This window comes from Prenolepis imparis, unplaced genomic scaffold, assembly GCF_030444845.1.
Source record: "Prenolepis imparis isolate NDT839.2.m4 unplaced genomic scaffold, iyPreImpa1.0 SCAF_14, whole genome shotgun sequence".
Taxonomy (NCBI): Eukaryota; Metazoa; Arthropoda; class Insecta; order Hymenoptera; family Formicidae; genus Prenolepis; species Prenolepis imparis.
The window spans coordinates 5225484-5241047 of record NW_028141172.1 but is presented as its reverse complement, the minus strand read 5'-3'; the positions used below and the strand labels follow the sequence as shown (position 1 = coordinate 5241047).

Below are 15564 nucleotides of genomic sequence, written 5' to 3'. Positions count from 1 at the left end.
ATCATTATTATTATATATATATTTAATATTATTATATATTTAATATATTTATATATTTATATATTTAATATTTATTTCTTTTATTTATTTTTGCAATTATTATTAGTATTTATTGTTTATATAATATTTATTATATATATATATATATTTATATATATATATATATTTATATATATATGTATATATATATTTAATATATTATATTTTAATATATAATATTATATATTTAATATATATATTATAATAATAATAATAAATAATATTGTTATAAATAATATATAAATAATATATAAATAATATATATATATTATATAAAATAATAATATATAAATAATATTTTAATGGGATATTATTATTGTATTGTATATGCATATATATATATATATATAATATATAATTATAATGTATATATAAATATAATTCGCGATAAAGATCTTCAAATGATTTCTTTCGACATATTTCGTCGAAATATCTACGCTATTATGCCGCGCTACTGCGCATGCGTCGAAAAGTCCTACCTCTCGGGGCGTGCATGCGCGAGAAGAATAGCCTGTCTATCAACACCGTCCCGACGTCCCGACGTGATATCGTGGTGGGCGAGTTTGGTGAGGTGGTGACGAGAGCTCGAGGGCGAGCCTGTATAAGAAAGAGTGAGAAGGAGAGAGAGAGAGAGAGAGAGAGATAGACAGAGACGGCGTGGACGCGTCTTCGTGAAAAGTAACGATACGAATAATCGTATATAATGGTAAGTGCGATTCTCGCCGGTCTCTCCGCGAGAATTTTCCCCGTTTCGCGATTTTCAAATAATGTTAATTAATTGACGCGTATCGGGCCACGCAAAAATTATGACACAACCTCGCGCGGTCTTTTTTCCTCTCATTTCGTTTGTCAAACGCGGATCTGACAGCGCGATTCATCGACATCGTCTCCTGGGCCTTATCGTGTTCCTCTTCCTTTCTTCTCCTCTGTCTTTCGATCGTATATACGGGTCCCCGTCCCCGAAACTATGTGGCATACATACAAATTGAACGTGTGTGTGTGTGTGTGTATGTGTACATGTTGTGTTTATGCAATTGCTTCTGTGTGTCGCAAGGAGAGATCTGTTGTAAATTAAAAAAGAAAAAAAATAAATAAAAACGATGATAAAAAGTACACATCGGCTGACAACAGTCTACTGGCAAAGAGAGTTGTTACATTGAAGCACTTGTTGCATAAGCGAATACTGTCTCTTTTTTATACAATTTTTTTCTACTTCTCTCACAAACTTTGCCAGTCTAATCTCGATATAATATCTTGCAATGTTATAACAGTCTTACTTTAACTTAATCAATTAAATTTGTCGATACAGGGAAGATTACAGAGGAATGGCGCTGTATTAGTGGTAATATCCCTCTTAATAGAGACCAATGGCTTCTATGTGCCCGGAGTGGCTCCAGTGGAGTTCAAGAAGGGCCAGAAGATCGACGTCAAAGCTGTCAAAATGACCAGCATCCATACGCAGTTGCCGTACGAGTATTACTCCCTTCCCTTTTGCAGACCTAAGAAAGAGATCTTTATTTACAAATCGGAAAATTTGGGGGAGGTGCTGCGAGGTGACAGGTACAGCTCGATACTATTTATTTTTTAATCCTCTTTTTATAAAAATAATTCTTCAACTTTCATTGTTATCGATATGTAATTTTAATTATTTCTATCTCCATTTTCTCTTCAGGATAGTGAATACTCCATACGAGGTCGTAATGGAAGAAGATATCAGTTGTAAGTTGCTGTGCCATGAGTCATCCAACTTGATGACCTGGGACGAGGCTAGTTCCCAGCATGTTATCCAGATGGTCCAGCACGAATATTTTGTTCATCTGTTAGGGCATTTTATTGTTATATATATATATTTAAAAAAAATACTTTGCTTGTCTCTACTAAATCTGTATTTTCTTTTTCAGATTAATAGACAATCTACCGGCAGCTACTAGAAAGAAACAAAAAGACACAAATAATGTAGTCGTTTATCAAGGATATCGTCTGGGTGGAACGATGAATGATCAAGTGTACATCAACAATTATCTGAAGCTAGTATTAAGCTATCATAAACATGGCGAGTTAGTATCCATTCTATATACAGCTCTCTCTCTCTATATATAATTCAATTTTAAACATATTTAAATATACAAGAGTTAAAACTAAATCGAGGAGATTTAATAGTTGAAGTGGATTAAATCAAGATTTAAAAAAATAAGAAATAAAAGCATAGAGAGAGAGTAAGTAAATAAAAGATTTCTCATTTTACATTTATTTGTTGACGAATTTAGGGATGAATTTCGAGTAGTCGGATTCGAAGTGGAAACTCGATCCATCGACACATCTCAGTTGAAGTTCGACGGGAATGTTTGCATGGTACCGAATGAAGCGAGCCCTCAATTCGTCAATCCCAAAGGCACGCGTCTTCTCTTCCTATATTCGGTGGAGTGGAAACAATCGGACGTGAGCTGGGCCAGCAGATGGGACGTGTATCTAGGCATGAGCGATGTTGAGATTCATTGGTTCTCGATCATCAATTCTCTCATCGTCGTCTTCTTCCTGTCTGGTAATACAATTACATAGGATCGAATTTAGAATATGTTCTTAAAAATCCGAATCGAATCTAACAGTTTCATTTTCTAAAATTCGAATAATATTCATAAGAGAAATAATATTTCACATATTGTATATATATATATATATATATATATATATATATATATGAAATATAAGTTCGATTACTTGTAACATTAAATTTAGAACAGTTTTATTCGAATTTTTTAGATTGAGTACCTGCAAGATTCGAAATAGCATTTCTAAGTATCTTTCTATCTAAAGAAAGATAATAGAGAATAAAGAATCGAATCTTTTACAAGTAATACTAAAATTCTAAGATAAAAAGATCTATTTATAATATTTGCTTCACATCCACACATATAATATAAAATTTCTCAAAGTACTTGTAAAAAATTCGAATATATTTGAATATGCTTGGAATGTACTTCTTTTTTTTTTAAAATAATTATAAAGAATTTAAAATCATGCAAACAAATTCGAACTACTTGTAAGATACTTTATCTCATTGTTGATTTGGCAAGAAGCTTTAAAATTCTTATATAAAACTATCAAATATATATATTTCGTTACATGGTTTGCACACAAATTTTTCTGCTATATTTCCAAACATTTGTATATTTCTGTATATCATATTATATATTAACGTAAGCATTAACTTTAATTTAATAATTCACAAATTAGTGGAATTGGATTGTTGTATATAAAATGTGATTTTCAAGAAACAAGATATACTTAATCAAAAGAATTTAATACTAATAAAGAATTTAAAAATAATAATATATATGTTTCAGAATGTATGTTAATTGTTTATTAATTTTTCATATTAATCGTGCAGGAATCCTGACGATGATCATGGTGAGGACGCTTAGAAGGGACATCGCTCGTTATAACGCGGGCGAGAGCGACAGTCTAGCTGGTCTGGATGAAACCATCGAGGAGACTGGTTGGAAGCTGGTCCACGGAGACGTGTTTCGACCGCCGACTAACTCGCGCTTATTCGCCGCCGTGATCGGTAGCGGCATCCAGATCTTCTTCATGGCTCTGATCACAATATGTAGGAGCACGTTATTAAATTTTTAATATATAGAATATGCGACAATTATTATTATTATTATTATATTTTATTATTATATTTATTATATTTATTATTATATTTATTATTATTATATTATTATTATTATATTTTCCATCTGTTTCTCTCTCTGCAGTCTTCGCGATGCTGGGGATGCTGTCGCCGGCGAGTCGAGGAGCCTTGGGCACTTGTGCGATATTTTTGTACGTATTTTCCGGCTTGATCGCCGGCTATTTCTCGGCGCGACTCTACAAGACGATGCGAGGTCGGGAATGGAGAAGAGCCGCTCTACTGGTAAAATTTAATGAACATATATATTTAAATATATGAAAAAAAACCACGTTTTAGAAAATAAAAGTTGTGTTGATTTTGAAAGGGAAAGAAGTTGTAATAATCTTGAGTTTTAAGGTAATTTTTCAAGATCCTTGAAGGTCAACCGAAGTATGTAATTTGCAACTAACAACCTATTTTTATTTATTTTCTTATAAAAACTGTGTTTTTTTACACTAATCGATTCCTCATTTTATGCATAAAATATTGAGATAAGATTATCGAATATTTTATAGTTTACGTAAAATTATGTCAAATTAAAGTACAAAATATTTTGTAAATTATTCACTTTTTGGCCACATTTTACCTTTATAATTTTTATATCGAATTTTGTGAGGAATATATTTATATTAAAAAAAAATTAGTGTGAGTTTATTTAAAAAACTAAGTTCATCTTTAAATAATCTTGAAAAGGGACCTTAGTTAAAATTTAAGATTAATAATTTCTCTTCCCTCAAAACCAAACAACTTTTGTTCGAAACATTTTCTAAAACGCAATGTTTTTTATATATAAAAAATAAAATACCCCGTATATTCTCATGTAATATATTCATATTAATAATTATAGCGCTATTTTTCTATATATAATTAATTTTCCTCTAATCCTCTGTAATTAATAACGAAGTGAAGTATTGTAGTTTCTACGAGCAATGTTTCGTTTTCTAAAAATCGATATTGTATTCCAGACGGCGACGTTCTATCCTGGTATAGTCTTTACGACGTGCTTCTTCCTGAATTTCTTTATATGGGGAAAACACAGTTCTGGCGCGGTTCCCTTTACCACCATGGTAGCCCTGCTATGCCTCTGGTTCGGCATCTCGCTGCCTCTCGTCTATCTCGGCTACTTCTTCGGCTACCGTAAACAGCCCTTCACGCATCCAGTTAGGACGAATCAAATCCCTAGACAAGTTCCTGATCAGCTATGGTATATGAATCCAATATTATGGTGAGTTTAAAAAAAAGAAAGGCTTTAATACACTTTTACTTTAATTTTGCTCCATTTATATATATATATATATATATATATATATATCTAAATTTACATTCATTAATATATCACGTTAAGTCTCTCTCAATATAATTATTAATAAATTTTCCTATTTTGCAGCACTTTAATGGCTGGAATCTTGCCGTTTGGCGCTGTATTCATAGAACTCTTTTTCATTTTGACTGCGCTGTGGGAAAATCAATTCTACTACCTCTTTGGATTTCTATTTCTCGTTTTCTGCATCCTTATAATTTCGTGCTCGCAGATATCGATAGTCATGGTCTACTTCCAGTTATGCGGAGAAGTAAGTACAACAAAAGAGATGATTAAGAAGGCGTTTTTTTCTTTGACTTATTTTTATAATATTTTTATATTAATAAATATTAATATTATATTAATATAATATATAATATTTATATTATATATTATATTAATATTTAATATTATATATTATATTAATATTTAATATTATATATTATATTAATATTATAATATTTTTTATATTTTTTATTTGATATTTTGTATCTTTTCTCTTTAAAGAGAGGTAAAGTGTGACTATAGTTGATACTTTAATTCTATACTTTGCAGTTTGACAGTACATTCCTTTTTCTGAGTTTTAAAAAAATATATCTTCTGTAATATTTCCGATTTCTACATTTTAACGTTCTGTCTGCAGGACTATAGGTGGTGGTGGCGGAGCTTCATCGTGAGCGGCGGATCGGCGGTCTACGTGTTGGCTTACTCCGTCTTTTACTTCGTCACGAAACTGGAGATTACCGAGCTGGTGCCAACCCTCATGTACTTCGGCTACACTGCGCTGATGGTCCTCACATTCTGGCTATTGACCGGTACGATCGGTTTCTTCGCCGCGTACGCTTTCATCAGGAAGATTTACGCGGCTGTCAAGATAGACTAGTCAAAGTTATCACTAGTAGAGTGATGCGAGTGAATAAATTTAGAGTTTTAATTTAATTAAGAGAGAGAATGAGAGAGCGAGAAGAGAGAAAGAGATAAAGGGCTTAAGTTTTTGTATAGAAACAATATAAGTGAAATAAGTGTGGATGCATCTACATCTTCCACGGAGTTTCGAAACTGCAAATATTTGCATATAAGATTTTATGACTGAAATGAATATGAATATTTGATGTGTCGATATAAGGATTCTATTTTCTGTTTATCGTTGCGTCCGTTATCGTGAGTGCAGTGGAAGCTGCTTATTCGCTGTTGAGTTTACGTCGTGCATGTAAACTCGCGAATATGAAAATTGTGAAGAGCAGCGAGAAAAAGAGAAATATATATTTAAAATTAATACATTTATAAGGAGGAAAAAAATGTGTTTTATATCTTTGACGTATTTCTTTTTTTATTATTATTTTAAAATAGAAATAATAGTTTTTTTTTTTTTAGAATTTTTTGAAAAAAGAATTTTTTTTCGTCTTATTATTTACCTTTTCCTGTAAAAGTAAATTTATTTGATCTTCGTGAAAGATGGCTGCGCGAATAAGGAATGGGAGAATGTGAAGCTTCCATTGTACGACATATATTTATTTTATTTGACTTTTAGTCGCGCGATTTCCTCTGTAAGTACTTACGAGATTTACGACACACAGCTCCGCATGTGAGAAAAATCTATAAAATTCATAAACAGAATGTTGGCTATATCAATATCGTTCCTTGTCTCGACGAGGGAGAATAAGCACACACAACTGTGTAAAAATATTCAAGTAATGTGATATTAGTGACAGTTAATGTGCGAAAGTATTATATAGCCTATAATGAATGAGCCAGTCTAAAGTGTTTTCGTTTCTTCTTTTTTTTTTTTTTTTTTTTTAAGTAAGTATATATTACATGCAGTTTTGCAGTTGTTTCGGCCGATCGTTGTTGTATGTACAATAATCTAATCACATATATACAAGTGAGTGAGGATAATGATACAAAGTTTGTGTATTTACTTTACATTCGCAATCGGTCTATACAATTACGTTTTCATTCCTTAGTTTTTAGATGTCATATTGTCGGAAATTTTGAGCGTTTAATTTCTCGTTGGACTTCGATTTTTAATTCGAAATTTTTTTGTGACATTTATATAAAACTCAATACTTATTAATATATATATATATATATATATATATATATATATATATATATATATAATTTTTTAGTAAACGTATCTTGTGTGTTTTTCGTAGTAGAATTCTATGTACATCGAAATGATTATCGTTACAAATTATTATATATATATTATATATCACAAAGTATTTTATACAATTACTAATGTAAATAATATGCAAATGATAGCGTGTATGAAAGATGTATACAGATTTGTCTTGATCATTTTAAGAATTATAGCCTCTATAAATCGCATTGTATATAGAATTATTATATGCTCGCTCGCGTTTTAACATCACAATTGAATTTATCGTGACAGAAAAGTTATCACTCAAGGCATCTTTAAGCGAGAATACGTATGCCTCCTCGGTCTGAGTTTTATAATCAAATATATCAGTACGCATGTGAGGCTGACCTTATAAATAGTAATCACAGTAGATTCCACGGGCATGTAACACTTTGAAACAGAATAATTGCTTGGAGTGAAAGTACCCTGGAATAAAAACATTCGCAGATATATATTCCGTGTTGCAAATAGGGATAATTAACCCATTGAAGGTCACACAATTTTGTAATATAAAAATTTTCAATTAAAAATTTTCATTGTTTCTCTTTTCTCTCAAGATTTCAAAAATTGAAATACTAGAATCGTCATACAAATAGATAAGAATATAATGGAAATAAGATGAGTTTAAGAAATATTATGTATATTAAAAATTTTTTTTGGGAAGATAAAGTTTCTATTTCTTTATTTCATAAAATTATATCAGAATTATGCAAAAATCTTGATTTAAAAGAGACATTGGCCACTAATGAGTTAACGTCGAAAGAGAGTCGAGAGTCGAGATTTACCATCAGGAGAGAAGGATTGACCTTGTTGCGCCAGCTGAAGGACGGGATCGTGAATTCTAAAATGTCATCCCGATGTATTCTTCTGCAGCCGTGATGAGTGTGACCAGCAACAATTAGTCGCGGATTCAAGATATCTAGAAGCTGATTGAAACAATCGTATTACGATTTTATTCAAAGTAAAAAATATATAAATAATTTACAAAATAAAAATATATATAAGAATTAATAAGGTAATTTTAATATTAAAAATTTTTTAAATTAATTATAAAAATTAAATTCTAAAAGGAATTCTAGAATAAAAATTCACATTTAAATGATATTTTTTTAAAGATAAAAAAAATTGTTATCGAGATCAAAAAATTTAATATTAGATTAATACTGATGATATATAAATAATTGATATATTTATTTAAATGTTATCAATTATATATTATAAAGTTAAAATTATTTAATTAATAAAAATTAATTTTAATAGAAATTAAATGTAATATTTAAATATACTGTACATATATAAATTGTATTTTATAAATAAAGAGAGGTATATTTTTATAGTTAAATTTTGGTATCTTCATCAATAGATAAAATATAGAAGTAATCACATAACATTTATTAAAATGTAGCTACTTCAAAACCAAAATAATGATGAATTTAAAAAATGAAGTAAATTGATTCGATAAAAGCAAGTTTGAAAAGGAATCAAATTTCGCATTAATATTGCCAAATGATGCAATCTATAAAAAATTGTCAGACAATATGTACTTGTTCCGAGGCTTCCTTCGACAAACATTCCCATCGTTCCCTAAACTTGATGGCCTTTATTTCATCCGGAGCCTGATCCAATTCGTTGCAGATCTCGTCCGATTCTCGATACATCGGATAATGCTAGAAAAAAAAAAGAGAATGATATCACTCTCTGCTTTTTCGCTTTAGATTAGTCTTAGAGTTTTTTTAAAAAATTCTTTTGTGTATTATTTGTAAAATTAAGATATAAATTAATATACATGTAACGTAACTAACTTGCAACAATATAGGCCTACTATATCTGGAAATTGCGCTCGCATTGCGACAATCGTTGCTCATCTTTCTCGCACATTTCAGATCCTCTGTAATGCAATATGCGGAGATTTATATAGCGATTAATCAATTACAAGGATCTTTGGCTAGTACGCGAGCTCACTGGCTATCTTATTCACCGCGATCTCAGTCGGTCGGCACAAAAAACAGCCATCTCCTTCCAACGCCATGCTGTTGATCAACACGAAATGATTGTCCCTTATACTCAGTCGCCGCACACTCGGACTCTTCAAGTCGTTAATGAAGCGTTGATTACGATACGGCGTGATTGCTAAAAATTAAAGAAAAAAACACGATTAAAAATATTTTTTAATAAATTAAATAATTAAATTATAATATATATTTAATAATTAAATAATTTAAATATTTTTAATATTTTTTGCAAAACAAAGATTATTTTGTCATTTATTGAGATAATATAGAATAAGAATATATAATCTCCAATTATCCTTCAAATTTATATCTTGTTATTATTCATACATTTTCCTCTTAAATTATTGTTATTATATTTAAACAATAATAAATTTTTAATTATTAATTTAATTAAATTTAATTTTATTCATAATAACTAATAATTAAATATTTATATATATAATAATAAATTTATTTTATCTAATATAAATTTTTAATTATGAATGATTATTATAATTATAAAAGATTAATAGAATTATATCATAATTTAATTTATATATTATATAAATTAATTTAGATTTTTTACTGTACCATAATGAAATCCCATATCGTGATTCCCAGCAACGACATAGAGACGCGTGCCCTTGGGTACATAAAATAGGGAATGGAATCTCCGTATATAGTTCTCGAATTCTGTGGCGCTGCACCATTGTCCCTCATCAAAGACGTCACCTGAAAATTATATTACAAATAAAAGAATATAAAGGAAAAATTCTTTTGAAGAAGAATATAAATATTAATAATATTATATATATGTACCTAACACAAAAACCACCTCTGGCCTCTGTAGCGTCATCATGGTTTGGAATACTCTGTACATTTGCCATTCTCTGGAATAATAATTATAAATATACAAAAAAAAACACAATATATTCTTGGTATATAATTTGAGAAATACAGACCTACGTAATTTATCGAACCAGTGACCCTCTCTGGGACCTAATAAATGAGTGTCTGCGATGAACATTGCTTTGACAGGCTTGTCAGTCGTTGTTTCTGTATCTAGAGCAAGGTCTTCCTTTTGAGGGTTTAAAGCAGGCCATTGACACTAGAAGAACCAGATCAGAATTTTTCAACCTCATCTTAAGACAGATCTGTTCATATTATTTACATACATATTTAATGTAAAGGAATTAGACACTCACCTGTATAAGCACTACATAATATATAAGATATTCACAGAAAAATAGTATAAATATTAATGCTAAAATTACAGTGAAAAGTGTTTTGGGAAGAAATTTCCCAAGATGTAACATTTTTGAAACTCTATACGATTGAGCAAAATTATATATTAAATCTCTAATATCAATTAATTCCTAATTACGTCACTTTTCTATCCATTTTTTTGTAATGTAAACAATGCACAAGTGTAAAGAACTCCACAGCTTAACCTAGCCTGATCCTTTTTGACTCTACTTGACTTTACATGATCGTGCATAGGACACCAGGGGCCCCATTTCCTTTTTCAGATTTTTTTTTGTTAACACAAAATGTTTTACTTTAATAATTTGTCAAATCAAACATTATTGCAAAATATTTATCAGATAAATATTTAATATCAATTTTTATAATATAATTTTATGAAATTATTATTAAATAAATATTATTGCAAAAGTATACAAAATTTCCTTAACATGTAACTTCTCGTCCTAATTTCGCTAATTATACTTAAAAAATTCAATTAGACTTTGAGAGAAAATGAAATAATACGTAAACTTTTGAAATATACAAGTCTACACAACTTTGTACAGAAGACATGAATAAAAAAAAGTACGCAGGTGACTAAAAATTTCACTCTACATTCTATTCGACATAAATATTTGTACATTTTAATTATATTTTCTCGCAAGAATATCGCGTATCTTATTTCGCACAAATTTTAATTTTCGATACAAAATATAGAATTTTATGCAGTCTCTCACACATATAAAGTAGAATCAGTCCTTCAGTAAACTCGTCATATCTCGTTGAACGAATGAAAACATGATAGAAGCGTTTACAGTTAACAAACTAGATTTTAACAATGATTTGACTATTAAAGAAATAATAATACATAGAAAAAAGGCACGCAATGGTGATGTAACACGTGATTGTGATGCAACAATTGGGATGATCGCTTTCACACTATGTATATAAAATATAAAAGGAGCTAAAAATAAATTAGAGAGGTAACAAACATTAAATTTCTCTAATTATTCTACAAACAACTTGTGTCATTAATTATATCCGCCATCATCTGTTTGTCCTGCAAGGCAGCATCCAACTCCTCCTGATCCCATTGCAAGTTTACTTTGCATAAACGTGCCTCTTTTCTGCCGACGACTCTCAGGATACCTCTGGTCTCTATTAACGAGCACAGATTCACAAATTCGGAACCGTCGACGGCGAATATATTGCGCTTCTTGCAAACCTTTTTGTAAACCTCGTGCAACTGAAACAAGTAAAATGCTGCATTTAGAAGAACTTTCAGTGATAATAAACATTGTATTTATTGTATTATTATTTATATATATATAATTATATATTTTTAATATAATTTTATATTATAAATTTAGTAAGTAAATGAGTCACACAATCAAATATATTTACTAATATAATTAAAATAATACTCATAATATAATTAAAATAATACTGATAATCATATATTTATACAAATCTAATGTAAATTTTAACAAACTTACCTTTCCAACGGTAACATCCTTGTTTCTTCCTTTATTTAGGATAAGTAATAGAGAACAGAGTAACAATTTCTGCTGAAGGGGAAAGGTATCTTGTTCATGATCGATATTCTGTGTACCACCGTAAACTCCATTTAGAATCGTGACTACTTCTTTTAAATCAACTGGCTTTTCTGTTACTTCTGTCTCTTGCTTTAAGGATTCTATGTTTGTATCTAAAAAAAAAGAAGAAAATTAGTATATATTAAATTATTCTTTTAATTATGTGTATTGAAAAAATTATCGACTCTATTTTTTTACTTGCACACTGTTGCATTTTTCATTAATGTACAGGTATATTATGTATCTCGTCAATTATTAACTTTTTAGCCATCCTATCTTTATAACTTTTTATGCCAAATATTGAGGAATAACTATTTATATAAAAAAACTTTTATATTTTTATAAATATATATAATATATATATAAAATACATATATAAATAAAATATTTATATATTCTATATAAAATTATTTATATAAAAAAACTAGAGTGGTTTTATTTAAAAAAAACTAGATTGATCTTCAAATGATCTCAGTAAAATTCAAGATTATTAATTATTTAATTTCAAAATTAAAAATCCTCCTAAAAATTAAACAACTTTTGTTCAATATTTTTTTTTAAACGTGATATTTTTTATATATTTAATATTTTTTAATATTTATTAAAATGTGGGACACCCTGTATAAAGTATCAATTTTTCTACATTTATTACTTATTCATCTTTGCATTGTTTTATTGTATTAAAAAAAAAAAAATTAGTTACCATTGTCGTTCGTTGGACGCAGCACCTGTGCAACCTGATGGGACTCTGCCAATTCCACCACTCTTCTGCTGATGTCCAGGGCTCTTCTGATATCCCCGGAGATCGCGGCTACTTTGCCCGCGAGCAACTGTATCGCGGACGGTGTGAAAATGCCGTTCGCGTTCGCTCGATTCAGCCTCGCGGATATTATGTCGAATATCTGCTGCTTAGTATAGGGCGCAAAGTGCATCAACGTTGGCTTCAGTTCGCATCTGGCCTGTAATCTGGGTAATATTCTGTCTGTCAGATCCAGAGCGTTGGCGATTCCGACGAGGATCAGCTTGGAATTCGGCAGGGACGGCCATTCGAAGATGGAATACAGTACGGACTGTTTCTTGCTCTCCAACTGATCTATCTCGTCCAGCACCAGGAGCAGCGGCTTGTTGCTGGATGTCAAATATTTCTCTATGACGGCCTTGCCGTTTCTCCCCGACTTGGTGACGCTGGTTATGGCCAGTTCCTGGATTATTTTCGCATAGATAGCAGCCGCAGACTTCATGCTGGTGCAATTGATGTAGACTATCTTGAGTTTGGATCTCAAGTCTGACTGTCGCATCATCTTGAACAGGCTGGCGGTTTTCCCGGTACCTGGAGGACCAGAAACGTACAGGGAGGTCGACGTTCTTCGCTCCAGGTGTCTTTGAAAAAATTCCTGCAGCTTGGTTAACTGCTCCTCCCTTCCAGGCAGCTCTTCCGTAGCAGAACTGTGCAACGCTTTACGTGCATTCTGATATTTGTTGGATCCAAATGAACTAGAATTTAATTCGTCTTTCTTCTCCTCCTCTTCTTCTTCTTCTTTGGAAAGGTGAGATTTAAATAATTGCTTAGGACCTAATCTGCCTTCTTTGGTAACTGACAGCTCCAATTTACCCAGAAGAGTGGAAGGAGTCAAGGGAGACTTGTTCCTTCCCTGCGATTCGTTCCTCCTCTGTTTAGGTGGCGAAGTAGTGTGTTGTTCTGAAATAAAGTACAAGTTGTCACTTCACGACAAACAAAACGTATAAATCAGTGCAAAGAATCCCTCAAAGAGTCAAATTACAATGTACGGAGCAAAACATAACGTCGTACATAATTATCGTAAATTGCAAGAGAGTCGTATAGTTAATATCTCGCAACGAAGTAATATATTTTACCATTCAAATCGCTACACTTGCGACGTCTCGACCTCGGCGAATTGTCAGTTCGCCTGTCATCGATCCTCCTGCGATCTTCCTTCGTGTTCTCGATATCCGAGTCAGAATCGGACTCGGACTCGCTGCTGGTCAAAGTGACGACCTTCTTCACGGTCGGGGTGTACTTGGACGGGGTGTATCTCGCGGTCGCGTTCGCGAAGTCCTCCTTCGCGACGTCCTTGCGACCGTAAAAGTTGCACTTCTTCCGTATGGGAAAAGAAATGGTGGTCTGGGCGCCCGACATCGCTGGAAGAAAATACGAGGATAAACAGGTGTACCGAAACGAAGGTAAGCTTGAGCTGAGATAAAAGTTCTCGCAGAAGCTAAAAGGGACACGAAGAGTCGACGATATCAAGAAACTTCGACGTGTCGTACCTCGTCTTCGCGAAATTGTCCCTCCCTCTTCGTCGAAACGTACGTACGATCTTCAAGATCTTCGGAGCCACCGAGCGATTCTCTTCTACGAATTACGAATCGTCCCTATGTTCACCTCGTAATTTTGTTATTCGAAGATCCGCGTCACCAGCCAAGCACGCACGGATCGAGCCGAAATTTGTCAACCGGACACGTCATTTATTATTCCATGCAACAAGTGCATTCGTGCGTTCGTTCAGCTGTGTTGCACTTTTGGCGGGATAGGCTTTGAACGCGGGAAAATTATGGAATGTGGAATCGCGCCGGAACGCGGATCCGGATTTGACGTTCCGAATGACGGAACGTTAAGGCATTGATAAAATATTGACGAGATTCGGACTTCGACTGGAGGATTCGTCGATAGGGACAAAGAACTAGATCTCTTCATCCTGATTGTGGTTAAAGAACTAGATCTTTTCATCCTGATTGGTCAAAGAACTAGATCTCTTCATCCCGATTGGTCAAAGAACTAGATCTCTTTATCCTGATTGGTCGATTAAAAGCTTCCAAGCACTCAAATGCAGCGATATAATAATCGATATTTTAATATTAAATATTAAAAATAATATAAAATTAGTATATATAATATTTAATAATTTAAATATTTGATATTAATTAATATATATATATATATACATATATTTAATATATAATATATATAATATATAATAATTATATATTATAATATATAATATATAATATAATATAATATATAATATAATATAATATATAATATAATATAATATATAATATAATATAATATATAATATATATAATATATAATATATAATATAATATATAATATTTTCAGAATACTTTTGATTGGTCCCGTTCATATATAAATTTCAATTACTCTATTTATTTTAAAAGTAATTAAATGTAATTAAATGTACAAAATGCAATTAAATGTATAAAATATAATTAAATGTATTAAATATACGATTAAAAAATTAAGTAAGGCCGGTATTCATAGTCCGTTCTTATATTTAAGATCGTCTTAAGATCTCGTTCAACCAATCAAGAGATGCTATGCGAGCATTTGATTGGTTAAACGAGGTCTTAAGACGCTCTTAAATATAAGAACGGACTATGAATACCGGCCTAAGTATCGGGGTGACATAATTTTGTTTGCGATATATATCGCGCGATACGAAGTAGCGAGATATCTCGATGCGAAAGTATCGATGGAGAACCGTGGCTAACGTCATAACGAAACATCTCGAGCGGGCGACGAGCGACGAGACGCA

The 15564-nt window shown here is 31.4% G+C and overlaps 3 protein-coding genes across 4 annotated transcripts; 1 reads left to right on the top strand and 2 right to left on the bottom strand.

Annotated features, from left to right (window-relative positions):
- Positions 1 to 547: 547 nt before the first annotated feature.
- On the top strand, positions 548 to 6407 carry Tm9sf4 (transmembrane 9 superfamily protein member 4). The gene is made up of 10 exons (XM_083054161.1): positions 548 to 745; positions 1349 to 1599; positions 1712 to 1858; positions 1941 to 2096; positions 2307 to 2581; positions 3428 to 3646; positions 3801 to 3958; positions 4681 to 4940; positions 5103 to 5286; positions 5659 to 6407. The coding sequence occupies exons 1-10, from the start codon at positions 743 to 745 to the stop codon at positions 5896 to 5898; spliced, it is 1893 nt and encodes a 630-aa protein (XP_082910287.1). The 5' UTR covers positions 548 to 742; the 3' UTR covers positions 5899 to 6407.
- A 372-nt stretch (positions 6408 to 6779) lies between these two features.
- Positions 6780 to 10644, bottom strand: Pgap5 (Per1-like protein PGAP5). Its single transcript, XM_083054162.1, has 9 exons — positions 10355 to 10644; positions 10112 to 10257; positions 9969 to 10039; positions 9741 to 9881; positions 9121 to 9288; positions 8961 to 9046; positions 8703 to 8825; positions 7944 to 8084; positions 6780 to 7584 (listed from the first exon to the last, which is right to left on the bottom strand). Exons 1-9 carry the CDS (start codon positions 10463 to 10465, stop codon positions 7423 to 7425), a joined length of 1149 nt encoding a protein of 382 aa, XP_082910288.1. The 5' UTR covers positions 10466 to 10644; the 3' UTR covers positions 6780 to 7422.
- A 393-nt stretch (positions 10645 to 11037) lies between these two features.
- Positions 11038 to 14547, bottom strand: Cdc6 (Cell division cycle 6). 2 transcript variants are annotated; one of them, XM_083054477.1, is made up of 5 exons: positions 14279 to 14547; positions 13865 to 14149; positions 12693 to 13688; positions 11891 to 12102; positions 11038 to 11640 (listed from the first exon to the last, which is right to left on the bottom strand). In XM_083054477.1, exons 2-5 carry the CDS (start codon positions 14145 to 14147, stop codon positions 11407 to 11409), a joined length of 1725 nt encoding a protein of 574 aa, XP_082910603.1. In that variant the 5' UTR covers positions 14148 to 14149; positions 14279 to 14547; the 3' UTR covers positions 11038 to 11406. The 2 variants fall into 2 exon arrangements, with proteins under 2 accessions (XP_082910603.1, XP_082910604.1); XM_083054478.1 differs by having other exon boundaries at positions 11891 to 12090.
- Between the last annotated feature and the right edge of the window lie 1017 nt (positions 14548 to 15564).

Bases quoted from the DNA above. Each gene is read 5' to 3' on its own strand.
- Cdc6 (XM_083054477.1), bottom strand. From the start codon at position 14,147: ATGTCGGGCGCCCAGACCACCATTTCTTTTCCCATACGGAAGAAGTGC. The intron at 13,689-13,864 runs GTAAAATATATT...ACTTTATTTCAG, and splicing joins CAAGTGTAGCGATTTGAATG to AACAACACACTACTTCGCCA. The intron at 11,641-11,890 runs GTAAGTTTGTTA...TACTTGTTTCAG, and splicing joins AGGATGTTACCGTTGGAAAG to TTGCACGAGGTTTACAAAAA.
- Pgap5 (XM_083054162.1), bottom strand. From the start codon at position 10,465: ATGTTACATCTTGGGAAATTTCTTCCCAAAACACTTTTCACTGTAATT. The intron at 9,289-9,740 runs GTACAGTAAAAA...TTTAATTTTTAG, and splicing joins CGATATGGGATTTCATTATG to CAATCACGCCGTATCGTAAT. The intron at 7,585-7,943 runs GTAAATCTCGAC...TTTTTATTCCAG, and splicing joins TCAATCCTTCTCTCCTGATG to GGTACTTTCACTCCAAGCAA.
- Tm9sf4 (XM_083054161.1), top strand. The intron at 3,647-3,800 runs GTAGGAGCACGT...CTCTCTCTGCAG, and splicing joins CATGGCTCTGATCACAATAT to TCTTCGCGATGCTGGGGATG. The intron at 3,959-4,680 runs GTAAAATTTAAT...ATTGTATTCCAG, and splicing joins GGAGAAGAGCCGCTCTACTG to ACGGCGACGTTCTATCCTGG.